At 47.9% G+C, this 27,964-nt stretch overlaps 1 protein-coding gene across 4 annotated transcripts in view; it reads right to left on the bottom strand.

The window, feature by feature from the left end:
• The window catches only part of LOC147115573 (uncharacterized), a 120,915-nt gene that overhangs the window by 68,413 nt on the left and 24,538 nt on the right, over nt 1-27,964 (bottom strand). For all 4 annotated transcript variants that reach the window (XM_085989928.1, XM_085989929.1, XM_085989930.1 and 1 more), the window contains exon 4: nt 12,944-13,084. In XM_085989928.1, coding sequence (XP_085846054.1) covers nt 12,944-13,084 — 141 coding nt within the window. The remainder of the gene's footprint in view (nt 1-12,943; nt 13,085-27,964) is intronic.

Here is a 27,964-nt window from a genome sequence, read left to right as displayed (position 1 = left end):
AGTCGGTCTCCATCAAGGGGTCACCAGTAGAGGGAGGTGCTAAGACGTGTCGTTTTCCGGATTTAAGGCCATTCACACCTGCTGTGTATGTTTGTTATGTTTTGGTTAGTTTCGCCGGGTTGCCAGACAGTTATCTGTTAGTTTGTTAGTTATGATTTCTGTTACCATTACGTTGTCATGCTGGAAGGAAGCACTTGTTTGAAAATAAAGAAAACTTTTTATTTACAATCGAGCTGTACACTATTTACAATCATTGAGGCCTTCATAGGCTTACAGCGAACCGGAGGGCGCTGTTCGAATCACAGCCACCATTCCGTCCGAGGGGCCTAGAACCGAGTCCTTATGAGCCTCTGACGAACGGCCCTTCCAGTTTCTGGAGCCCTCCCATCTTCCTCCTCCTCCTCCTCCTCGTCCGCCTGCTCTGCTGGACCTTGAGGGTCGGCTGGCATTGGCTGGGTGCGTCGAATGGCCAGGTTGTGGAGCATGCAGCAGACAACAACGATGCGCGCCACATGCTCCAGCGAGTACTGTAGGGCGCCCCCCGAATGGTCTAGACAACGGAAACGCTGCTTCAGCACACCAATTGTGTGCTCCACAAAGTTCCTGGTGGCCTGATGGCTGTTGTTGTAATGCTCTTCTGCCGGGGTGCTGGGCAAACGGAGCGGGGTCATGAGCCATGTGCAGAGAGGATAGCCCTTGTCGCCCAGAAGCCAGCCTCATGGGTGAGCCGGGGCCTCAAAAAGGTCAGCCACTGAGGTCTGCCGCAGGATGAACGCGTCATGGCTGCTGCCAGGGAATTGTGCGTTCACCGCCATGATCATCTGCCGGTGATCACAGACCAGCTGCACATTAAGGGAGTGGAACCCCTTTCAGTTACGGAACTCCTCCGGATTCTGTAATGGCGCCCGCAAAGCCACGGGTGTGCAATCAACGGCCACCTGCACCATGGGGAAGTCCGCAATAGCCACGAAGCCCTGTGCGCGCTCCCCCTGCTTCTCCAGGGTCACAGGAAAGGTGATTAATTCGCGCCTCCTTTTGTAGAGGGCAGCTGTCACTTGCCGGATGCAGCAATGCACCGCAAATTGAGAGATATTTGATATGTCCCCAGCTGCTGCCTGAAACGATCCACTGGCGTAAAAGTTGAGCGCAACAGTGACTTTCACGGCCACCGACAGAGAGGTCCTGCACCGTATCCGCGGCTGCAGATCCCCAGCAAGCAGGTGGCACAGCTCAGTCACAACATCCTTACCAAATCTGAGCCTTCGCAGACACTGCTCCTCCGACATGGTAAGGTACGAGACCTGCTGCCTGAAAACCCTGGCAGCGTATGGTCGGATTTGGCGACGTCCATTGGCCCTCCTCCTTCTGGCCAATCCCGGCCCTCTCTCCCTCCGTCTCTGTGCCCTTGCCAGTTGTTCAACCAGGATGACGTTCCCCTCCAAAGCAGCTCCCATTATTCTGGCCGACGAGTAAGATGCAGTCAGCTTTCTGGATCCAACTGTTCTGGACAGGGCTGAAAGTCCCAAGGCTCCTCTGGCTCAATAAGAACAAGTCTGCGTAACTGAAGGTCTGCAACTCTCTCCAGCAGCGAGCAGTATGGCCAGGCCAAATGGCTGCCGGTTTTATACTAGTGCTGACCCCTTTAAAGAGCGCTCCCCGAGTCTGAGAAGGACCTGGTAACGTTCCATCCAACTGTCACAAATAGCGCCAGGCAGAACGGAGGGGGGCGCAACTGAATTTCTGGTACGGGGTGCCAAAAAGGCGTTGCACAATGAAATGACGTCATTATCTGGCTGCGCCCGCGAGCGGGCACAAAGACTTAGCGCCGGCGCTCACAGGCTACTCAATATGGTAGGATGCGCTAGGATCACTGCGCACGTCCGAAAATTGGGTAACGCCCCAAATCTCGGGCTCTTTAGGTGCTAATCGCTGGCGCAACCAACCGAATTTCTAGGCCAAAGACTTGAATTAGCGCTCCAATCATTTTTTTGAGCAGTGAGCATGAATTTTGCATGCAGTCTAAAGCATTAGCGCCTGGCACTAATTCTCCAACTTTTCTAATGATACCGCCCATTCCTGGGCTATAATGAATTTCTAGCCCCTTATGACATAGCAAGTGTTGTTGGACAAATTATTTTTAAATTTGGAGAACATACATATAATTTGTAATCAATTTACAATAACAAGTTAAAAAAAGAAACAGAAATATTTTAATGAATTGTCTTTATAATCCAGACTGTAAGGGGGAAAAATTCGGTACCTCCCCATATGGGGCGCCATTACTGGCGGTGCGCAAAGTTTAGCGCCTGGCGCTAATTATCGCCTCCGACAGCAAACTTGGCTTTTATCGCCCCTGGAGGTGATTGGAGTGCTAAATCAGGCGCTACACACCTCTCTTAAGGCGCTAAGGCTAAGGAGCGAGGCGCTACCTCAGAGGACGGGCACAGCGCAGGTAGTGTCAGTTAGCGATTGAACACACACTGGCGCCGGTCAGTTCTTAAAGGGGAGGGTCGGTCTTGCTCTGCAGCCACACCCTGCTCACTGGGGCCTTGAATCTCGGCCTGGGCAGACCTGTGGCTAAATCTAGCAGCCAGACACTATGGAAAGGGCCAGGGAGCAAGCACAGCACTTCTGCGAGCGGGCTTTGGAGGCTCTGGTTTGCTGGGTAGAGCGCAGAAGATCCATTCTGTACCCAGAGAGTGGCAGGAGGCCTTTGCCACGCGAGTACAGAAGAGTGTGGAGGGAGGTGGCTCAGAGAGTGTCCTCAAGCAGCATGGTGCCTAGGACCCATCTCCAATGTCGGAAAAAGTTCAACGACCTCACTCGGGTCATCAGGGCGAGTGCCTTTTTTTCAAAACCTCTTTATCCCTCCATCTCAACCTAATTTTATGGCCAGAGGGTCTTGAAAGCCCCAATGCCCAACACTCATCCAACACCTATGGCCTTTTCATCAAACACACACGCACATTCCACACTTTGCATACAGTAAGGGCTATTCAACCATGGGAGGCATTTCAGGCAAGACCATGGCTGCATATTTACTCAGAAGCCGTCCTTTTTCTTGCAGGCCAAGCTGTCTCATAATAGGAGACAACAGCAACGGACCGGTGGAGGGCGGCCTCAGCTGCAACCCTTCAACGATCTTGAGGAGCGCGTCCACAGGATTGTAGCAAGCCGGGTGATTGGTCCCATCACCACTGGAGACGCTGACCCTGTTCTGGACAGCAATGGTAAGGTCATCACTCTTTTGTCCTCTCTCCTTCCACTTGTTCCTCACAACAGCAGCCTTTGACACTTTCAATCCAAATCAGTACATCGCTGCACTGTCTTCCTTGCTGCCACCCTGTCCTCACGCTAAAGCCACTCTTGTACCTCCCTGCTTTCAGATGGTGATTCACCAGGTGAGGAGATGGGCCCTCAAGTTGCTAGTGGGAGTGAAACTGAAGGCGAGGAGGAAGAGGAAGCCGGACCATCAGCGCCACCCTCTACCGCGGCAGCCCATGCCCACACTGGGAACACGCCTTCCCTGAAAGGGAGCAGGGGGGAATGGTCTGATGAGGGTGAAGCTCCAGGACCCAGCGGGCTGCAGCAACGTGATGGGGGTAGGGAAGCTCGGGGGCCTTCTCCCTGGAGGGAGAGTATGGCCTCGAGTCCTGCTGCACTGGACGCAGAGGAGGAGCGGGTCCTCGCTGAAATGAGCGCCCAGGCGGAGCACAGGCACACTGAGCTCATGGCTGCAGTGGCAAGGTTGCCCGAATCCATTGAATCACTGGCAAGGAGTGTGGAGCACTTCGCTGTAGCACAGGCGGTTGCCACGCAAATGCTTAGTGCTGCAATGCAGTCAATGGCTGGTCTCATGCAGACGCAGATTGAGGCCACGCGAGCACTGACTGCTGCCACCCTCGCTGGATCGGGCACATTTCCCCGGGGCTCTCACCGTGCCGCAGCAGGCCAGCAATCTGTGCTCCATCAGATTGCTCCGGATGCTGAAGTGCTGCCCCGTGGGAGTGCCAGTGTGTCGGTCGAGCAGGGAGTTGCTGTCCTCTCTCAAGATGACAGCATTCCTGCTGCCACCACTGGCACTTCTCCACTGCAGTTGCCACCACCTGTAGGACAGACTGCTGCCGCCCATGCAGAGTTGGTGCAGTCAGCAGCCGGGCCCTCCAGGCCTAGAGCTGGTCCAGGCCGACCCTCAAGGGCAACTGCAGTCTCAGTTTCTGACAAACCGCAGCCTTCCCCCAGCCTTGCTCCAGCCACTGGGGTCCCATTACGGAGGAGCTGCTGGGTGGGAAGGGGGGAATTTCACAAGGGAAGCAGATCACCCTCGAAGGGCAAAAAGTAGGAGGTGTGGCAAAATGTTTTTCATTGTTTTATTTAAAGCCGACGTTCGTGGTCAAATTTTTGTAACTGTTTTGGACATTGTCTCCAGGTTGTGAGAGCCAGTTATGTGAATGACTGCTTTTTTTTGTGTTTCTTTCTATTACTTTGTCATGCGGAAATGAGACACAGAGTTTGTGAAATAAAGAATTGTCTTTATTCAAAATGTACATGTTTGGTCTTTGCACTCATTGTTGCCTTGACCGGCTTAGGGGTTGCGGGATGGTTTCATTCAGGTTGTTTGAATGGCAGAAGCCATTCCCTCAGAGGGGGCCTAGAAGCGACTTGCTATGAGCCTTTGACGGACGGCCCTTCCACTTTGTGCCTCCCTCCCGCCTTGGTGCTGCTAATGATCATCCTCCTCATCCTCCTCCTCTGCTGGTGCTCCAATGTCTGGTGGCATTGGCTGTGTCCTGAGGATTGCCATGTTACGCAGCATGCAGCACACAACAACAAAGTGGGAGACTCGCTCAGGAGAGTACTGCAGGGCTCCTCCAGAAAGCGGAACCGTTGCTTGAGCACGCCGATTGTGTGCTCAACGATGTTCCTGGTAGCTTGATGGCTCTCATTGTATCGTAGCTCAACAGGGGTGCTGGGCGAACGGAGCGGTGTCATCAGCCAGGTGCACACAGGATATCCCGTGTCCCCGAGAAGCCAACCTCCTGGGTGATGCGGTGCCTGGAAAAGGTCTGCCACAGAAGTCTGGCGCAGGATGAAGGCATCGTGGCTGCTGCCTGGAAAGTGGGCATTGATAGCGAGTATCAGCTGTCTGTGGTCACAGACCAACTGGACGTTTAAGGAATGGAAGCCCTTTCGGTTGCGGAAATCCTCGGCATTCTCTTGCGGCGCCCGCAAAGCCACATGCGTGCAGTCAATGGTGCCCTGCACCATGGGGAGGCCCGCTATCATCGCAAAGCCCGTTGCGCGTTCTTGCTGCTTGTCTGGGGTCATGGGGAAAGAGATGTACTCTCGTCTCCTTTTAAAAAGAGGGCATTTGTTACCCGACGGATGCAGCAATGCACCGCGAACTGGGAGATATTGGCAATGACCCCAGTAGCTGATTGAAATGAGCCGGTGGCATAAAAGTTGAGAGCCACTGTTATCTTCACTGCCACTGACAGACGTCCTGCTCCTCAGTTGAGGCTGCAGATCTGGCTGAAGCAGGTGGCAGAGCTCAGTGACCACCTCCTTGCTGAAGTGCAGCCTTCGCAAACAGTGCTCCTCAGACATATTAATGCAGGTGAACTGTTGGCGAAAAACCCTGGGAGGGTAAGGTCTCCTGTACCGAGGCCTGTTGGCCCTCCTCCGTCTGGCCATGATTGCCACTCTCTCTCTGCATCTCTGTGCCCTCCGAATGTGATGGAGAAGGACGACGTTCCCATCCATTGCAGCCCCCATAGTATCTAGGCAATCAAAGTTATGAAGGTCAAAAAGCAAAGTACCTGCAAAGTTATGGTCAGAAGCCAAAACTACCTCAGACATCATTGACTCAATGCAGAAGTCTCTCTTTCTCGCTCTCAAAATCTCTCTCTCAGAACGAGTGGTGCAAAAATGGCTACCACACAAAAGCCAGGAAGAGGCCCCCTTTGAATAGCGTCCCCCCCCAGCCCCACAGCGACTGGGAAACATTCCAGTCAACCTGTCGTTGGTTGCGCCAGGCGGAAGGGAGGGGGGCGCCACTCAATTTCCTGTCCAGGGCGCCCCAAGGGCGTTGCACTCTCGAATAATGTCAAGATCTGTGTGCACAGGAGATCGGGCGGTATTGTTTAGCGCCGCCGCAAAATGTCCGGTCAATTTCGCGAGAGGCGCAGATATCGCCGCGCCCGGGCGCTAGTTGCTTTGCGCCAGTTGCTTTGCGCCCCACTTAGTGCCCTCTTAAGGCGCTAATGGGTGGCGCTACCAACTGAATTTTTCCCCCTAAGGGTTTACATTTACTATTCCAACTGGACTGATAACGGAGTAGGCTTATGTTAAGGTGTTAATAACTATTCAGATATTGTGACGGTCACAAGGTTAAATAAAGCTAAATACCCATTTGTTCTTAATTTTTCCAATCATTGTTGTTCTTTTTGTGACACTAGCAGTCAATGCCAAGAATAAAATAATTTCAAATGCTTTTATAGAATGGAGCCACTGATTAATGTTCTTCAGATTCTGCCAGGAAAGCCCACATTTCCCACTAACACTTACTGTTGATAAATATCTCCAGATGTTCTATGGCAGAATATCCTGTGGATAATACATTCCCAGGAGAGCCCATGAAATGTTGGTGTGCAAAAGGAGACCACAAATGGAATGCAAGTTGGCAAGATTGGACATTCAAAGGGGAGCACTGTTGTATCTCATATGGGTCATGGAAATACAAACTGCACCTTTATCAAACAGGACTATTTACATCAATGACACATATGTGTACGTAGTGCACAAGCAAGGAATACTGCAGAGTTTAAAAGGCGAACTGAAATATCCTTTGTATTTAGTAATAAAATATTCAGAAATGTATAGAAACATTATGTACAGTAAGGGCTACATTTACAGTGTCATTTTTGTACAAATCTAGCACTCAAAATAGATATATAGCATGTTAAGATTGAGTCTCATTTAGAAGGCCTTTAATTGAATTCTACCAGTTGACAAAAACACCCAGAGAGCCAATTACAAGAGGGTAGATCCAATCAACTGAAGCAATGTCTTATTTTTTGGCTGTCATAAAGGTTACTGCCTCATATGCAACAAGAGTATAGCACCACAATGGAAACAAAGTGAGCATTTTGACCTTTACAAATTGGACAATAAAACATTAATGCACGATAGGAACAGAACTGTTCAAAGACAGTGGGTGAAAATGGACAACTGATGGTGGCTGTTTATTTGTCAATTTGCAAAGTGGCACGTCTTCCTATGGTACAAAATTGTGAGGACCTCTCTTTGTAAGCAGGAGATCGCATTTTTCCTGCTGAACTGGCCAACATTTATCCCTCAAGCAACACCTAAAATAGTTGATCTGGTAATTTATTCCATCGTTGTTTGTGGGACCTTGCTGCGTACAAACTGGCTGCCACATTTCCTACATTACATCTCAAAAGTACTTCTTTGGTTGTAAAACGCTTTGGGAAGTCCTGAGGTCACTGGGAAGTCCTGAGGTCACTGGGAAGTCCTGAGGTCACTGGGAAGTCCTGAGGTCACAAATGGCACTACATAAATGCAAGTTTTTCTTGCTTTATGATGTTCCCTAGTTGCAACTGCTCAGAGTTGATATTAGAGTCATAGGGCTAGATTTTCAGTTGCTTGCGCCAGCAGTTAGCGCCTTAAGAGAAGTGATTTTCGGGCGCTATGCGTGTAGCGGCCGGGCGCAGCGCAGTTTGCGCCCCGCCCCAAATTAAGTTGCCCGTTAGCGCCGGCGCAAAGTTTAGCGGCCGCCCGGATGCGCGCGCAGAAAATGACGTCACATCCTCGTGCAACGCCCTTTGGCCGCCCCGAATCCAAACTTCAGTTGGATCGCCCCATTGTGCGGCTGGCGTCCAGACCGTTTGTAAAATGGAACGCAACACACCCTGGGGAGCGCAAATTAAAGGGCCCTCCTCCTGCTCTATAGAAGGCAGTCTGCATGTGTTGTTGTGAACGGTTCCTCCTCCTCCTCCTCCTCCTCCTCCTCCTCCTCATCATCTTCTTCTTCTTTTCGCCCCCAGACTCTGCCTTTGAAAAAAACACATGCACCCTTCCCCTTTAAGAGCTCACTGGCACCAGAGTGTCTGCCGTGCGCTGCGCCCGAGCTCGGGTGTTGCGCTCTGCACCGCCGGCTTAGCGCCTAAAGATAGTAGTGGAACGCCTCTTTTAGTGCTCCACTACTCTCTTAGGGCGAAGCCACTGAATTTCCGGCAACGGGGCGCTACTTTGGGGCGGGCGCTAACTTCGGGCGGGCGCTAAGGTTAGCGCCCCAAAACTGTCTATACTGAAAATCTAGGCCATAGAGTCATAGAGTTATACAGCACGGATAGAGGCCCTTCGGCCCATCGTGTCCGCGCCGGCCATCAAGCCCTGTCTAATCTAATCCCATATTCCAGCATTTGGTCCGTAGCCTTGTATGCTGTGGCATTTCAAGTGCTCGTCCAAATGCTTCTTAAATGTTGTGAGGGTTCCTGCCTCCACAACCCTTTCAGGCAGTGAGTTCCAGACTCCAACCACCCTCTGGGTGAAAAAGTTCTTTCTCAAATCCCCTCTAAACCTCCCGCCCTTTACCTTGAATCTATGCCCCCTAGTTATTGACCCCTCTACTAAGGGAAAGAGCTCCTCAGCATCCATCCCATCTATGCCCCTCATAATTTTGTACACCTCAATCATGTCCCCCCTCAGCCTCCTCTGCTCCAAGGAAAACAAACCCAATCTGCCCAGTCTCTCCTCATAGCTGAAGCGCTCCAGCCCTGGTAACATCCTGGTGAACCTCCCCTGCACCCTCTCCAACGCGATCACATCCTTCCTGTAGTGTGGCGACCAGAACTGCACACAGTACTCCAGCTGTGGCCTAACCAGTGTTTTATACAGCTCCATCATAACCTCCCTGCTCCTATACTCAATGCCTCGGCTAATGAAGGCAAGTATCCCATATGCCCTTTTTACCACCTTATCCACCTGTTCCGCCGCCTTCAGGGATCTGTGTACTTGCACACCCAGATCCCTCTGACCCTCCGTCTTGCCTAGGGTCTTACCATTCATTGTATATTCCCTTGCCTTGTTAGTCCCCCCAAAGTGCATCACCTCGCACTTTTCTGGGTTAAATTCCATTTGCCACTGTTCCGCCCATCTGACCAACCCATCTATATCATCCTGCAGACTGAGACTACCCTCCTCGCTATTTACCACCCTACCAATTTTTGTATCATCCGCAAACTTACTGATCATACCTTTCACATTCATATCCAAGTCATTAATGTAGACCACAAACAGCAAGGGACCCAGCACCGATCCCTGTGGTACCCCACTGGCCACAGGCTTCCAGTCACAAAAACAACCTTCGACCATCACCCTCTGCCTTCTGCCACTAAGCCAGTTTTGTATCCAATGTGCCAAGGCACCCTGGATTCCATGGGCTCTTACCTTCTTGACCAGTCTCCTGTGCGGGACTTTATCGAAGGCCTTACTGAAATCCATGTATACCACATCCACTGCGTTACCCTCATCCACACAGCTAGTCACCCCCTCAAAAAATTCAATCAAATTAGTCAGACATGCTCTTCCCTTGACAAAGCCATGTTGACTATCCCTGATTAATCCTTGCCTCTCCAAGTGGAGACAAATTTTGTCCCTCAGAATTTTTTCCAATAATTTTCCTACCACTGATGTTAGGCTCACTGGCCTGTAGTTCCCCGGTTTTTCCCTACTTCCCTTCTTGAATAATGGTACTACATTAGCGGTTCTCCAGTCCTCTGGCACATCCCCTGTGGCCAGAGAGGTCCTGAATATATGTGTTAGAGCCCCCGCAATCTCTTCCTTTGCCTCACCCAGCAGCCTGGGATACATTTCATCCGGGCCTGGGGATTTATCCATTTTTAGGCCAGCTAAAACCGCCAATACCTCCTCCCTCTCGATGTTAATATGTTCGAGCATATCACAGTCCCCCCGCCCTATTTCTATGTCTACATCGTCCTTCTCCATCGTGAAAACAGATGCAAAAAATTCATTTAGAACCCCTCCTACATCTTCCGGCTCCACACACAGATTGCCACTTTTGTCCCTAATGGGCCCTATTTTTTCCCTAGTTATCCTCTTACCCTTAATATACTTATAAAACATCTTAGGATTTTCCTTTATTTTGCTCGCCAGTGCTATTTCATGGCCCCTCCTTGATCTCCTAATTTCTTTTTTAAGTATCCCCCTGCACTTTTTGTACTCCTCTAGGGCTTCCTCCGTCTTTAGCCTTTTGTATCTGCCAAAAGCCCTCCTTTCTTTCCTAATCCATTCTCGTATATCCCCTGACATCCAAGGTTCCCTGTGGCTTTTGGAACCACCCTTGACCTTTATGGGAACATGTTGCCATTGTATGATCTCAATCTCCCTTCTGAAAGCCTCCCATTGCTCCGATGCGGATTTTCCTACAAGTAGCTGATCCCAGTCCATTTTGGCCAGATCCTGCCTTATCCTATGAAAATCGGCCTTCCCCCAATTTAGAACCTTTATTTCCGGCCCATCCATGTCCTTTTCCATGACCACCTTAAATCTTACCATATTATGGTCACTGTCACCAAAGTGCTCACCTACTAGCACTTTTTCCACTTGGCCAGCCACATTCCCTAGAATTAGGTCCAGTACCGCCCCCTCTCTTGTAGGACTTTCTACATGCTGGCTCAAAAAGCTCTCCTGGATGCACTTTAAGAATTCTACACCCTCTGAGCCTTTCACACTCTGACTATCCCAGTTAATATTGGGGAAGTTGAAATCCCCCATTATTATTACCCTATTATTTGTACATTTCTCTGAGATTTGCCTACATATCTGTTCCTCTATCTCCCCCTGACTGTTTGGAGGCCTATAGTACACTCCCAGCAAAGTGCTTGCCCCCTTTTTGTTTTTAAGCTCCACCCATATGGCCTCATTAGAGGAACCTGCTAATATATCATCCCTCCTTACTGCAGTAATTGACTCCTTAATTAATATTGCGACACCCCCTCCTCTTATACCTCCCCCTCTGTCTCGCCTGAAGATTCTGTACCCCGGAATATTGAGCTGCCAGTCTTGCCCCTCCCTCAACCATGTCTCCGTGATAGCAACAATATCATACTCCCATGTGTTTATCAACACCTTCAGTTCATCCACCTTATTTGCAAGACTCCTTGCATTAAAATAGATGCCATCCAGCCTTGCCCTTATATGTTTGCCCTGTCTACCAAGCTGACTTGTTTTTTTCTCTATAATTGGCAGCACATCACCCCCTATTTCAGCTCCCCTCTGTATCCCATCCCCCTGCCAAGTTAGTTTAAACCCCCCCCAACAGTGCTAGCAAACCTCACCGCAAGGATATTTGTCCCGCTCTGGTTCAGGTGCAACCCGTCCGACTTGTACAAGTCCCACCTTTCCCAGAAGCAGGCCCAGTGATCCAGGAAAGTAAAACCCTCCCCCCTACACCAACTCTTTAGCCACGCATTCATCTGCTCTATCCTCCCATTCCTATACTCACTAGCACGTGGCACTGGGAGTAATCCAGAGATTACAACCTTTGAGGTCCTGCTCTTTAATCTGTTACCTAGCTCCCTAAATTCTTGATGCAGGACCTCATCCCCCTTCCTTCCTATGTCGTTGGTCCCAATGTGGACCACGACCTCTGCCTGCTCACCCTCCCCCTTAAGAATGCCCTGCAGCCGCTCAGTGACATCCCTGACCCTGGCCCCAGGGAGGCAACAAACCATCCTGGAGTCACGTTTGCGGCCACAGAAACGCCTATCTGTTCCCCTTACGATAGAATCCCCTACCACTATTGCTCTCCCACTCTTTTTCCTCCCTTCCTGAGCAGCAGAAGCCTCCCTGGTGCCAGGAAGCTGGCTGCTGCTGCCTTCCCCTGGTAAGTCATCCCCCTCAACAGTATCCAACTTGGTATACTTGTTTGAAAGGGGGATGTCCGCAGGGGTTCCCTGCACTACCTGCCTGCCTTTGTTGCTCCGCCTGATGGTCACTCCCTGTGCAGCCCTACCCTGAGGCGTGAACAACTCGCTAAACGTGCTATCCAGGAGCCTCTCAGCATCGGGATGCAAGATTGCCTGATATCTTGGCGGTCATAGAGTCATAGAGTTATAAAGCACAGAAAGAGGCCCTTCGGCCCATCGTGTCCACACCAGCCATCAAACCCTGTCTATTCTAATCCCATTTTCCAGCACTTGGTCCGTAGCCTTGTATGCTATGGCGTTTCAAGTGCTCATCTAAATGCTTCTTGAATGTTGTGAGGGTTCCTGCCTCTACCACCCTCTCAGGAAGTGAGTTCCAGATTCCAACCACCCTCTGGGTGAAAAAGTTTTTCCTCAAATCCCCTCTAAACCTCCTGCCCCTTACCTTGAAACTATGTCCCCTGGTTATTGACCCCTCTACTATAGAGTCATAGAGGTGTGTGGACTTGTTTACCTTTCCTATATTACAACAGTGACTGCACTTCAAAAGTACTTCATTGGCTGTAAAGTGCTTTGGGACCTCCGGTGGTCATGAAAGGCGCTATATAAATGCAAGTCTTTCTTTTCGGGGATCAGGATGAAACTTCACACCACTTGATTTTCATGCAAGCGGTTGGTTAGCTGGCTCCCTTCAGAGATTGGATGCATAGGACAGATTCCGTGATAGAACTAATTGTGCGTGATCTGTGGAGGCAATGGATGAGCTGAATGGCTCCCCTCCCCCCCCGCCCCCATTCCATACTTTTGAACATTCTTATGAACAGTCAGAATGTTCGAGCACCTCCATTTTGTAAATGGTGCCTAAAGCAATAGTTACAGTTCTGCTACTGTCATTTATAAAATACTTCTGTTGCCAAAGCCTAATACAGGACATATATAAAAAGGTACATAACTCCCAGAAGAGTTTAGATTACCTAATAGCAGTTTTGGCGACAAGATCTCCCAATAACGATCCACTTGGAGGTCCCAGATTACAGTAACACATGCTTAGCGTTAACAGCTGACCATTTTCCTTTAGTCCATGACACAGGCCGCTGAGCCCTTCATCAAGAAGCCTGAAAATAGTTAACATGTTAATAATTAAACAGCAAACTTTTTTGTGCTAATACTTGTATGGCTATTCGATGGTCAGGGAAAACAAGATGGATGCTCCAAATATTTAGTTGCATTTAATATCAAGATTTAACTTTATTTAAAAAATACAGAAATCAAGATTAAGTTTATAGTAAGTATGTTTTCCCTTTTGCAACCACGTTCTTTATTAAGGATCAATATACTCCAGATTAACAACAGCATTCTAATGTGTACATCATAAGACAGGTCAGATAAAGATGATCCTTTTACCATTCAATCTCAGTCTTCTATGAGACCTGCTATCTCCCCATTAGGGCACCGAACCATTTCTTAAATGAGTTAGGTGTTCTGGCCTCAACTTCTGTAACATTGCCCCGAGGTTTCAGTTACAAGACAATGGCCTAGAAATTGGAAATTGAGAAGAACCCGCGGCCTCGGGTTTACGGCTGCTGAAAATGGTCATACCGTTACCGGGCAAAAATACATGCGAGGGGCAAAAGATTTTTAGCCCAGCGCTAATTTACAGTGCAACACCCTCCTGGTGGTGTTAGTGGAGGCATCTGGCTCGAAATTCCCATCCAGGAGCGGCTTTGTCGCTTCTTACAGCCTCTGGGAGCGAGGCTGTGGAGTTCGCAATGAATTGTGGGCAATTAAAAGAGCTATGAAATAAAGGAGAAATGCATTCAGAACTAATAACAAATTTAATTAAGTGAAAAAATGCATTTTTCAGCCCTTGCTGCCTTTCAAAAAAAATTAAAAAGTCCCAAAAGAAGTCAGCTGTGGCTCAGTTAGTAGCACACTTGACTCCGAGTCAGAAGGTTGTGGGTTCAAATCCCACTGCAGGGACTTGAGCACATAAAGCTAGGCTGACACCCCAGTGCAGTGCTGAGGGAGTGCTGCACTGTCAGAGGTACCATCTTTCGGATGAGACATTAAACCGAGGCCCAGTCTGCCCTCTCAGGGGAACGGTAGCGTAGTGGTATTGTCACTGGCTGAGGGAGGGCAGTAGGTGGTAATCAACAGGAGGTCTAGAGGCCTAGACTAATGATCCAGAGACGTGAGTTCAAATCCCACCACGGCAGCTGGGGAATTTAAATTCAGTTAATTAAATAAATCTGGAATAAAAAGCTAGTATCAGTAATGGTAACCATGAAACTGTCATAAAATCCCATCTGGTTCACTTTAGGGAAGGAAATCTGCTGGCCCAGACCCACAGCAAGGCGGTTGACTCTTAACTACCACTTTGAAATAGCCTAGCAAGTCACTCAGTTGTAACTAACTGCTACGAAACAAAGTAAGAATGAAAACGGACGGACGCCTCGGCACCGGCTACAGATGCAGCAACAACACACCCAGCCCAGTCAACCCTGCAAAGTCTGTAACGTCCGTGTGTAATTGAGACACGGACTGCAAAAGTTGGTTATAACAGGTGTTTACTGAATGGAGACAAAACTGGAACTACTATACAGGGGTGGTCACTACTGGTACTGCAGTATACAGGGGCTGCAGAATATAGTTCCTTCTTCAAGGTACATACACTACAATTCCTCCCCTTTTAGCTAAACAGTACATAACATTCGATTAATAATTAAATAACATATTTACAATTACAGTTGCTATACACATTAGCTGAAGTTAATCAATTATAAATTCAGTCTTTGAGGAGGCTTCCTGATTCTGTCCGGATAACGCCTCTTTGGGGTATCAGGTTCTTCTGGCAAAGTTGATTCGGGATCAACGTCGTTGTTTGGTTCGTCTGCTTCCAATATCACCGATTCTGAGGTAGATGCAATTGGTACTTTGGTTTCATCACCAGGTGTAGAGGATCGTGGTGTAGATTTGACGTTTTCCAGTGACTCTAGAATCTGGTCAGCATGGCGTCTTACAATGCTCTCTCCAACGTCCACGGTATACATTAGAGGTCCTTGCCGTGTGCAGATCGTTCCTGGCTGCCATTTCTCTGTGCGGTAGTCCCGGGCCAAAACTGGTTGACCTATCTTGAAACTCCTGGTTGGCCTTTCATTCATATTCTGAAACTGCCTGTTCTCCACATCTCTTCTGATGTTTGGCTTAACCAAATCCAAGCGGCATCTTAGTCTTCGATTGAAGAACATCATGGCTGGAGTTTGGTTGGTAACCGCATGTGTCGCATTCCGGTAGGCAAACAAGAAGTTATCCACCTTGTGTTGTAGGGGTATGTCTTCATTACACATTGCCTTGATAGCCTTCTTGAATGTTTGAACGAACCTCTCAGCCAATCCATTGGTGGCTGGATGATATGGGGCGGATGTGTAATGCTTAACACCATTGTTCTTTAAGAACCTCCGGAACTCTTCAGACACAAACTGTGGTCCATTGTCGGAGCAAATCTGTTCAGGCAGCCCATTTCTGGCAAATATGGTTCGTAAGACTGTGATAGTTTTTTCCTGTGGTGGTTGAGGACATTTTTATTACCTCTGGCCACTTTGAATGTGCATCCACCGCAATTAAAAACATCGAGTCCATAAATGGACCAGCAAAATCAATGTGTACCCTTTGCCATGGAGATGAGGGCCACTCCCATGGATGTAGAGGGGCTTGTGGTGGGGCGTTTTGGACCTTCTGGCATCCTGTACAGCTCTTGGTCATCTCTTCGATTTCTCTATCGATTCCCGGCCACCACACAAACGCTCTGGCTAAGTTCTTCATTTTTACCCCTCCCAGATGACCCTCATGAAGCTCATTGAGCACTCTATCCTTCAATTTGGGTGGAATTACTACTCTGGATCCACACATCAAGGTTCCTCGGCACACTGACAGCTGTTCTCTTCTCGGCGAGAATGCTGGCAACAGTGGTTCGCCATGTGCTGGCCATCCCTTCACCGTTAAATCATAGACCCTGGAGTGTGTCGGGTCATTTCGTGTTTCCTTTTCTATGTTTGCATTCGTCACAGATAGACATTCGACTATGGTCGAGTGGAATATCTCCACAGGATCCACTGCAGGTGCTTCTTCCACCGTCGGCATGACAATCCATCAGCATTCCTATGCTGTTTAGTTCCTTTGTACTCGATGTCATATTGGTGTGCCCCTAGGAAAAGGGACCACCTCTGTAGCCGTTGTGCTGTCATTATCAGGACGCCCTTCTTAGGGTTGAAAATGGAGACAAGAGGTTGATGATCAGTTAGTAGAGTAAATTTCTGTCCGTGCAGGTAGTGATTGAAATTCTTCACCCCCACCAGGCTGAGGGCCTCTCCGTCAATCTGGGCGTAGTTACGCTCGGCAGTTAACGAGCGTGACGCAAAAGCTATCGGCCTCTCTGAACCATCAAGGGATTTATGTGACAGTACCGCTCCAACGCCGTAGGGAGACGCATCACACGCCAGTCTTATCGGTAGTGATGGGTTGTAGTGAGCCAATACTTCTCTTGAAGTGATCAGGCCTTTACACTTCTGAAAGGCCCGCTTACATTCATCGCTCCATTTCCATGCTACTCCAGTTTGTAGCAGGGCGTTCAGTGGGTGCAGAATTGTGGACAAATTCGGCAAAAACTTATGGTAGTAATTCACCAATCCGAGGAATGACCTCAGTTGCGACACATTTTCAGGCGCTGGAGCCTTAACTACCGCTTCAATTTTGTCAGGGGACTTATGTAACCCCTCTTCATCAATCACGTGGCCACAATACAATATTTGTTTCTTAAAAAACTCGCACTTGGGGTGATTGGCTCGTAGCCCATGTTCTCTTAGTCTAGTGAGCACCTGCTCTAGGTTGGCAAGGTGTTCACTGTCATTTTCACCTGTCACTAGGATGTCGTCCAAGTAACACTGAATCCCCGGAATCCCTTGCAGGACTTGTTCCATCGCTCTTTGCCATATAGCCGGAGCTGATGCAACTCCGAATACCAGTCGATTATACTGGTAAAAACCTTTGAGAGTGTTTATCGTGAGATATTTCCTAGAGGATTCTTCAACCTCCATCTGCAAATATGCTTGCGCTAGGTCAATTTTTGTAAAACGTTTCCCTCCAGATAGTGAGGCGAACATATCTTCTATCCTCGGAAGAGGATACTGTACTGTGTGAAGGACTGGGTTCACAGTCACCTTGAAGTCCCCACAGATGCGAACCTTCCTTGGCTCCTCAGACTTATTGTTTAACGTTTTCTTCATGACAGGAACGATGGGTGTCACCCACTCGCTCCAGTCTACCTTAGATAACACGCCTGCATTCTCCAGATTCTCCAGCTCTGCCTCGACGGCTGGGCGAATTGCATACGGTACCGGTCTTGCTTTGAAAAACTTGGGAATTGCATTCTCTTCTATTTTTATCGAGGCGGTTACGCCTTTAAGAGTTCCCAGTCCTTGTTGAAATACCTCTTTAGCGTTAGCTAAGATTTTTGACAATCATCCAGGTGTGACGTCGTCATCCTTTTTACCAGCCACAGTCAGTGCCTGAATGGAGTGCCAGTCTAAACTTATCTTTCTGATCCATTCACGTCCCAATAACGGTGGTCCACCATCTTGCAGTATGTACAGATACAATTTCTGTATTTCCTTGCCATTGTATTCGACAGGCACCCTTATTTTCCCTCTGGGGTATACTTTCTGCCCCGTATATGTCTTCAAGACAATGGATGTGTCTTTCAAGGGTATGTGTGAGAATAGCCGCTCGCAGTCTCGTCGATTCATGACGGTCAGGGCTGATCCTGTATCCAATTCCATTTTGACTTGGGACCCTGCTATCGTGAGGGTGACCCAAATGGTTCGGTGATCCTCTTTTGCGATTACGTTGTGTAGTTTGAGACAGCTTAGTCTCTTGTTCCCGGATTCACTATCGCTCTTCTGGTCTTCGGAACTACTGTCCCGTCATCTTTTGTACTTTCCTGTACTTTTCCTTAGTAGTCTTTTTGTTGTCGTTAGTCTTCTTCCCAGACCTGCAAACTCGTGCAATGTGTCCCATCTTTCCGCATTGCCTGCATGTTTTGTCCTTGGACCAGCAGTCCTTCTGGTCATGGGTTGTTCTGCCGCAGCGATAACATTTTTCAAATCCCCATGTCATTTCATGGGTGCCGTATTCCTGTGGCTTTTGCTGTATTTCCACAGCTCCCCTTGCTGCTGCTTTGTACGATACTGCCACGCTGAAAGCCTTATCTAGCGTCAGCTCTTTCTCTGAGAGTAACTTCTTCTGGGTTCCTTCACTCAGGAGTCCACAGACAAATTTGTCCCGTAGGGTATCTGCCGGTCCTGCTGCGAACTGGCAGTGCTTTGATAGCTTGCGTAGTTCCGTAAGGTAATCAGCATTGCTCTCATCTTTATGCTGAGTTCTCTTGTGGAATTTAAATCTTTCTGCCATCAGCAGCGGTGTAGGATTTAGGTGTTCCTGTAGGATATCAACAATTTCGTTAAAACTCTTCTCCATCGGTTTGACCGGAGTGATCAGGTTCCGCAATAGGCCGTACGTTCTTGTGCCCATTAAGTTTAGTAGTACCGATGCCTTTTTCTCATCGGCTACTTCATTTGCCTTGCAATATACTTCGACTCTTTCCACATACGTGGTCCAGTCTTCTATTGCATTATCGAAGGCAGTGATATTGCCAGTCTTCGGCATCTTGGAGATCTAAGATGGCCCCTCCCGCGCTTTGCCTTCTTCCCCGCTGGATTAAGATGGTGCCTCCCGCGCTTTCTGCCTTTTTCGCTGCTGCCAGCGCTGTTGCTGGCGTTTTTATGCCTTGATGGCGACGCCCTATGGTCTTCGCGCACTTCCCCCCGCGCTGCTGCCAACGCCGCTCTCCGCGGTCCCCGTGGCAAACTGTAGCTCCTCACGGCTTTCTGCGCTTCTAATTTCTTTTATTTTAATTACTGTTCCCGTCGTCAGAGCAGACCCTATGGGACACTTTCCTCCCTCTTCTCGGGTCTGTACGCTGCCCGGCTTCGTAGCACCGGCCGTGCCCTGTGTGCTCCACCCTCTCTCTCTCTCGCTCTTCTTCCCGACAACGCTGCTCGGCCCCGTTGAAAAGCCACCCGATCGAGCTCTAGCCCGCCGCAGCCCAGGAAGAATCAGTGTACTACCTGCCACCAGCCCGATTAGCTGGAACACCATAGACTAGATAACCAAGCCCCGCTCTCGACAGCCTCTCCTGCAAATCTTCGAATTCGATGAATCAGAGGGCGGTTGCCCACGGTCGACGCCCGTTTCTTCTGTTTGTTTTTTTTTCTTTTTGGATTTCTTCCTTCTGGCCTCGACCTCTAACAACTTCGCTTCAGGGATGGATCCCCGTGAGGTGGTGCAGAACTGTAGGTAAGTTCGGATCTGTTCGTCGCCAATGTAACGTCCGTGTGTAATTGAGACACCGACTGCAGAAGTTGGTTGTAACAGGTGTTTACTGAATGGAGACAAAACTGGAACTACTATACAAAGTTACTACACAGGCTTATATACAGGGGTGGTCACTACTGGTACTGCAGTATACAGGGGCTGCAGAATATAGTTCCTTCTTCAAGGTACATACACTACAAAGTCCGCCTCACCAACATCTGGGGACTTGTGCCAAAATTGGGAGAGCTGTCCCACAGACTATTCAAGCAACAGCCTGACATAGTCATACTCACAGAATCATACTTTTCAAACTCCTCCATCACCATCCCCGAGTATGTCCTGTCCCACCGGCAGGACAGACCCACCAAGGGTGGGGGCACAGTGGTATACATTCAGGAAGGAGTGGCCCTGGGAGTCCTCAACATTGATGTCGGGTCTCATGGCTTCAGGTCAAGCATGGGCAAGGAAACTTCCTGTTGATTACCACCTACCACCCTCCTTCAGCTAATGAATCAGTACTCCTCCATGTTGAACACCATTTGGAAGAAGCACAGAGTAGCAAGGACTCAATGTACTCTGGGTGGGGGATTTCAATGTCCATCACCAAGAGTGGCTCCGTAGCACCACTACTGGCCGAGTCCTGAAGGACCTAACTGCCAGTCTGGGCCTGCGACAGGTGGTGAGAAAACCAACACGAGGGGAAAAACCTACTTGACCTCCTCCTCACCAATCTACTTGTCGCAGATGCATCTGTCCATGATAGCATTGGCAGCAGTGACCACCACACAGTCATTGTGGAGACGAAGTCCCGTCTGCACACTGAGGACACCCTCCATCGTGTTGTGTGGCACTACCACCGTGCTAAATGGGACAGATTCAGAACAGATCTAGCAGCTCAAAACTGGGCATCCATGAGGCGCTATGGGCCATCAACAGCAGCAGTATTGTATTCCACCACAATCTGTAACCTCGTGGCCCGGCATATCCCTCACTCTACCATTACCACCAACCCTGGTTCAACAACGAGTGTAGAAGAGCATGCCAGGAGCAGCACCAGGCGTACCTAAAAATGGGGTGCCAACCTGGGGAAGCTGCAACACAGGACTACATGCATGCTGAAAATCAGAAGCAGCATGCTATAGACAGGGCTAAGTGATCCCACAATCAACAGATCAGATCAAAGATCTGCAGTCCTGCCACATCCAGCCGTGAATGGTGGTGGACCATTAAACAACCAACGGGAGGAGGAGGCTCCAAGAATATCCCCATCCTCAATGATGGTGGAGCCCAGCACGAGGCTGAAGCGTTTGCAGCCAGAAGTGTCGAGTGGATGATTCATATCGGCCTACTCCCGAGGTCCCCACCATCACAGAAGCCATTCTTCAGCCAATTCGATTCACTCCACGTGATATCAAGAAACGGCTGAGCGCACTGGATACAGCAAAGGCTATGGGCCCCGACAACATCCCGGTTATCGTGCTAAAGACTCCCAGCCACCAGCTTCTCAAGGTCAACCAATAAGGCCATCTGCAGTGACCCCCACTGTAAGTCAGCAGCCTTCTACCAGCCACTGGGGTAGCACTGTGTGACATCATTGGGTACGCAAAGGCACACACAAGACAGTCACTAAGGGTGATGAGTTGATTTCTTGATGTCACACTGGATGGATAGATGTATAAAGTTGGACTAGAAAGTTTGCTTTGTGGTGGCTTTTATTTCAACATTGTGGCCAAGAGGACGCCATAATGGTCAGTAGCAGAGGAAAGGTAAGGTTTGGGGCTAATGTTGAAATGAGAATTAGGGTTGTGGTCACTGGGATTGCAGGCGGATGATTCCATTTGGGATATCCCGGCCAGAAAGGGGCTGTCTGGCTTGCATCCTTCCTTCTGTTTCTTCCTCTTCGGCTTCCTCCTCTTCTGTGTCTTCCTCTTTCCTCTGCAAGTGGATGTTGTAAATCTGAAATGACAGCATAAAATGCTGGAAATACTCAGTAGGTCAGGCAGCATCTCGACCTGAGACGTGAACTCTGTTTCTCTCTCCATGGATGTTGCCTGATCTGCTGAGTATTTTCAGAATTTTCTGTCTTCTCAGAGGCCTTTCTTTACCATCCGAGGCCTTGCAAGCATCCAGCAGCACTCCCTACACACTTAAAAAAAACTTTTAGCATCTATTGCAGCAAGCCACTACTTCAATAAAATCAAATAAAAACCAGTCCAAAAGCTTAAATGCAAACTTACCTGAAAGATGTGCGTGTCCCTTTAAGAGGTGCTGACAGTGCCTCCGTCAGTCTACTTGCACGCTGGGTTTACCTGGCGTGCTTAGGACCCAGCGCTGAACACAGCGCTAGGGTCAAAGTTCGCCCTGGTGACGTTACGTTGACGTCACCACAGCGCCATTTTGCTTTTCAGGGTGATGCTACTTACCGGCAGTGCTACCAGGACGACGAAAATGGAGGATGCCATGGGACCTGCCACCAGTTGGCGGAAGAGCAGCGGTAGCCATTTTCTCCACATTAGACTGCGCTAACGGATGGTGATAATGTAGGGAATTTCTCCCCCAATATTTTTAATTGTCTGTTCATTCTTAAGCAGGATATTTTGGGCGAGACCAGAACGAGAGGCCACAAATATAAGAAAGTCACTAATAAATCCAATAGGGAATTCAGGAGAAACTTCTTCACCCAGAGAGTGGTTAGAATGTGGAACGTGCTACCACAGGAATGGTTGAGGCGAATAGCATAGATACATTCAAGGGGAAGCTGGATAAACACTAAGGGCCAATTTTTATCATGGCCAATCAACCTAACCCGCACATCTTTGGACTGTGGGAGGAAACCGGAGCACCCGGAGGAAACCCACGCAAACACAGGGAGAATGTGCAAACTCCACACAGACAGTCACCCGAGGCCAGATTTGAACCCGGGTCCCTGGCGCTGTGAGGCAACAGTGTTAACCACTATGCCACCATGAAGAGGGGTGGGAGGAGGCTCGTGTGGAGCATAAACACTGGCATGGACCTGTTGGGCCAAATGGACTGTGTCTGTGCTGGTAATAATTTGTAATTTATCAATCTAATTTCTGAAATTTGTTTTACATTTCTTGAAGTAATGATTAAATAGCTCCTGGGAACGGATTTTATCAGTACGAGGAATAATCCCACCTCTAGAGGATTTAATAATAAATTCTATATTATTATTTTACAATCTCTTCATATGGTGAAAGCAGTTTGAAGCTATTATTGATGTTTACTTTTGATCAACTAACAGCAGTTTGTGGAGTCAATAGTCATATGAAGAAAGTCTTGCAGCCACATCCCTTAGCTGCTTTTGATCTACATAAATTAGCCTGTTTCTGTGGAGTGTGCAGCAGTCCTACATTTCCAGTGTATGTGCAGTCCTAAGTGCTTAAAGGAATAATGTCCTCCAGACGAGTTGCCTGAATCCAACTTGCTTAATTAATTCCCAAGACTATAAACATCTTCAAGAAAAGTAGTGAAGCAGACCTTGAATCCTCAGACTATGGGGAAACCAATATTAGCCATCTGAAATGTGCCATGCAGGGGACAGAATCCACACTGCACTGATGGAAGGCAAGACGACCAAGAGTACCTCCATAGGTATTTTCTGAAATGCGCAACATAAACCTCAAGGTCTGTACAACACGCAAGGGATATATTGCCTGATGGCCTTTCATATCTTCACCACCACCTAGAGCCTGATGAATGAGGGTATGCGCTGAACCAGACAATTAGCAATGTCTATGCCAGTATGTGGCCTGGTACACTCAGGTGCACATTAATAGGGTCATGTTGCACAGTATTATGCATCTGGCCTTGGCACAGTTGGAAAATCTGACTGACATTTCGGCAATCTGCTTACGAGACTGGTATGAAACCAACACGAACCTTCTTCATGTTGTTTCAAGATATTGCCATTCAGAGCTTTCGGGTCATCAGGCAGCTTTCCTGCAAAAGCCCCAAGAGCAACAAGCAACTCCCCTGTGCCTGCAGCAGCATTGGATGCAGATCTGGAAAGGATTCTCCCGGTAGCAACTCCTCCCAAATCTCAGTTGAGATCAGGTAACTTTCCCTAGACCACCACTCAGCCATTGGGGGAATCTCTGATCCTAATATTTTTACTCATCTATCCCTTATCTTTAACTTTCTTTTACTATGAACACAGCTCAAAGAAATCCTCCTTGGTCCTCTCTTGCTGTTGTCAGGTCGCCACAGACTTCAGCACATAAGCTAGGCACTGAAATATTAGCCTAGATCTCTTCCCTAGTGCTGTACTGTTGGAGGTGCCATCTTTTGGATGAGATATTAAATGGAGGCTCCAGCTACACTCTCTGTGGACGTAAATGATCCCCTGGCACTATTTGAAGAACAGCAGGGTAATTTTCTCTGGTGTGCTGGCCAACATTTATCCCTGAACCAACACCACTAAAACAGATTAGCGAGACACTTATCTCATTGTTATTTGTGGGACCCAGCGGTGTGCAAATTGGCTGCTTCGTTTGCCTACCATTAGAGCAGTGACTTCAAAAGTAATTCATTGGTTGTGAAGTGCTTTGGGATATCCTGAGGATGTGAAAGGCTCTATGTAAATGCACATTTGTTCTTTCTTTTGTTTTCTATAATCCAATTTGTATGACTTCCACTGCTGATTATTATTTGTTTCCTTGAATTTTAAAAATGTTTTTGCTTGGCCTTTAGGTTATTTTTGACCTCATTCAGGTACTTTGTTGCTGGTCATGCTATATTTCACTTTCATTGCAATACATGTGTTCTTCTTTATTTTCAGCTTGCAGTTCCCACTTAATACTCTTTGAACACTTACTTCTCTGGAGCTGGAACTGAATTAGCTCCGCTTGGTGTAGCAGTATAAGGGCTAAATTTGGAATTAAGATTATATGGGGGAAAAATTTGGTTGCTTTACGCCTCCCGTTAGCGCCGTAAGAGGGCGTTAATGGAGCCCAAAGCAACTAGCGCCCGGTCGCGGCGATGTTTGCACCGCTCGCGAAATTCACCAGACATTTTGTGGCGGTGCGAAACACTACCGCCACGATCTCCTGCGTCCGCAGATCATGACATCAGTCGAGTGTGCAATGCCCCGGACCGGATATTGAGTGGCACCCCCTGCCTTTCCGCCTGCCGCTAGCAACGACAGATTGAGGGGAACGTTTTGCAGTCGGGAAGGGACTGGGGGAGCGCTATTTATAGGCGACCGCTTCCTGCCTTTATTTGTCGGTGACATTTTTGCACCACGCATTGAGAGATAGAGAGAGACTTCTGGAGAGATTCAACGCTGTGTGAAGGAGTTTTGGGTACTGAGCAGCACTGGTTCATTTTGATTTGACCTTCCCTGCATCGATTTAGAAGAGACTATGGGGGCTGCACTGAGCTCTTTCCCTGGGCCTCTCCATTGTTCTTTCCAGCAGATTTGATGTACAGGTCTCTCCAGGCCGAGATTCAAGGCTGCAATGAGCAGGGTGTGGCTGGAGAGCAAGATCGACCCTCCCCTTTAAGAACTGGCCGGTGCCAGTGTGTCTGTGTTCCATTGCTGACTGACATCACACGAGCTTTGCCAGCACTCTGAGGTAGCGCCTTGCTCCTCAGCATTAGTGCCTTAGGAGAGGTGTGTAGCGCCTGATTTAGCGCTCCAATCACCTCCAGGGGCGATAGAAGCCAAGTTTGCAGTTGGAGGCGATAATTAGCGGCAGGTGCTAAACTTTGCACCTGGCCGATAACTGCGCCCCAAATGGGGCGATACCGAATTTCTCCCCCATGAGTATTTATCTGGCTGGGCATTCTTATATATGGGTCTGCTATCCAGATTCAATTTCTGGTCTATCTAGCCCAATGTAAATGCCTTGAGTTGGACACATTTCCAGTTATTGGAAGGCTAACACATTTGATTCCATCAATGTAGCTTGGATGTGACCTATTTTGAGGAACCAAATGCAGGTTGCCTGGGATGAGGGGGTTGTCCTATAAGGAGAGATTGAGTAGAATGGGCCTAAATTCTCTGGAGTTAAAAAGAATGAGAGATGATCTCATTGAAACATATAAAATTCTTACAGGGATTGACAAGGTAGATGTTGAGAGGTTGTTTCCCCTGGCTGGAGAGTCTAGAACTAGGGGTCATAGCCTCAGGATAAGGGGTCAGCAATTTAGGGCTGAGGTGAGGAGAAATTTCTTCACTCAAGAGTTGTGAATCTTTGGAATTCTCTAGCATAGAGGGCTGTGGATGCTCAGTCGTAAAGTATATTCAAAACTGAGATAGATAAATTTTTGGACATTAAGGGAATCAAGGGATAGGACGGGAAAGTGGAGTTGATGTAGAAGATCAGCCATGATATTATTGAATGGCGGAGCAGGCTTGAGGGGCCATATGGTCTACTCTTGCTCCTATTTCTTATATTCTTATGTTCTCCCTTGTACATTTTTATTTAATGTGCTATGTGAAGGAAAGCCAGTCATTCAACTGATCTTCTAAAAAGATATTGTAGGCACAGCATAGGGTGGACCTTTGTGAGGACAGGGGTATTTGAGGCCACAAATCTCTTGCAAATGTGTTCTAAATGTCAAACTTATAGGACTGGATTTTCTGCCTATTGATTAGGAGTGTGTGGAAATCTAGTATATTGTATAACTACAGTTCCACAGTCTTCACTCTGTTTAATTCAAAAATTCCAGTACGGTGATTAGTCACGATAAGCTGCCTTTCATAAACCTAGCTTGGGTTGCAATGTAATGTAGTTAAGTTATTTCCTCTACAATAAATTCCACCATCTTTTCTGCTAAAGATGCCAAGCTAACATGCCTAAATTTCTCAGGATCATGCTTCTGATTTTTTTTTTGTTGAAAGACTATTTCTCACCGTGCTTGTATCAACTTTATGCTTAATGAACTGTGAAAACTGTCTTCGAAATTATCCCCTATTCCTCCTCTCACGGATACATTTCATGTATATTAAAATGCCACAATGAGTACAACACCTTTTTAAAAAAAATGCTAATTTACCGATCTTTTCTATGAGTTCACTAGGAAAAGAACTGGAAAACCCTCTCTCAAAAATAAAGTTCCCCAATGTTGGTCTCCCGTACTAATCTCATCAATTAATGTAATCTCCTAAAGGATATTAATAACCACATGTAAAACTCGAGAAAAATCCAATTTCTTTAGGAGCCTCAAAGCGGAGACAAACCTCCAGGACATCGATGCAACATTACAGGGCTTTAATTTTCTCGGTGAGTAGAACTAGTGCTAACTTCGGTTATGTATAAAGGGTAATAATTTTAATATGAAATGTGCAGATTTATTTCCTGCATCACTTAATTTCTCCCATTTAAAGCTGGTACTAAAGCACTGATGGGAGTTAGCGGCATTCTAGTGTTAAGAGTAGGAGGCACTGGCTAAAGGGGCAGTATTTTAGTAAGCTTTGATGTTGTATCAAGTCTGTTAATATTGGATACTTTTGGAAGGAGCACCTCCTACATCGCCTGGCCTGAAATGTGCAAGGCCACTAGAGGTCGACTGTCAGGAATTGGTACTCGTACTACAGGAAACTTTCTGGTGTCCGGCACGGACGGGACCGAGCTGGTGCCGTCCCATCAAAACTGCCGTAGAAACCAGCGCTAATGTTAAAACATACGGAGCTTCTGAGCTCCGTATCTAGCAACAAACCCTGTTGCTTAGCAACAGCCTCAAAACAGTCAGCGCAGCTTGCAAGCGTCTCTGTAGCTAAGCAACAGCTTCAGCTAGACGCTTGCAGAGCCAGGACTGCAGAAAAAAAGCAACGAAAAGTAAAAAAACTTCTGAACCGACTCCTGAATTTTGCCGGTGGATAGAGCTTTCCGGACATTTAACCTCCGGTTAAACGAAAGTTTCCTGTACTTGGGACCTCAGGAAGGAACAGTGTACAAAGGAGGATGCACCGCGACAGGAATGTGATCAGAAAACTGCACTAGTCCTTGAAAACACACCTGCTGCCATGAAACAATGTGCAGATGATATTCAAAGTGGCAGTGAAGGTAATCACCGCATTCAATTTCTACGGCACGCTGTGCTTTCAGGAATCTGTAGGAGACACCAAGGTCAGCCAATATATAGTTCACTGATGGGTCACTGGGGTAACATGTCCTCAAGTTCAACAGTAGAATGCAGCACAGACCGGTGAGGCAGTCGTCTGTGTTCGTCACTTTATATTCACATCTACTTTCTCACTAAAATTAGTGAACAGAGGAAATCAAGTCCTTAATGTTAAAGTGATACTCCAGTATAAAGCACTTCTATACAGGTCTTATTCATGGGAAAAATACTCACCCTATAAGTCGTAAAGAGAATAAAAGTAGCTGGGCTCTTGATGGGTCTCAGCATCTCAATGTGTGTGTGTGCGCTCTTTCTCATTTTTTAATGTAACTTAAATGAAGCTATTATGCATACAGGTGTACATTCATATATATTTTTAAAAAGTCATTATTGAATTGCACATTGACACACATACATATATAGTGTACATTCCGATATTTATTTTATAAAGCCATCGCACACCCCGACTGCGCAGT

Source organism: Somniosus microcephalus, chromosome 6, assembly GCF_052327205.1.
Source record: "Somniosus microcephalus isolate GS21.2 chromosome 6, FLI_Smic_1.0, whole genome shotgun sequence".
Taxonomy (NCBI): domain Eukaryota; kingdom Metazoa; phylum Chordata; class Chondrichthyes; order Squaliformes; family Somniosidae; genus Somniosus; species Somniosus microcephalus.
The sequence above is the reverse complement of the archived record's forward strand: the minus strand, read 5'-3'. Positions and strand labels throughout refer to the sequence as shown.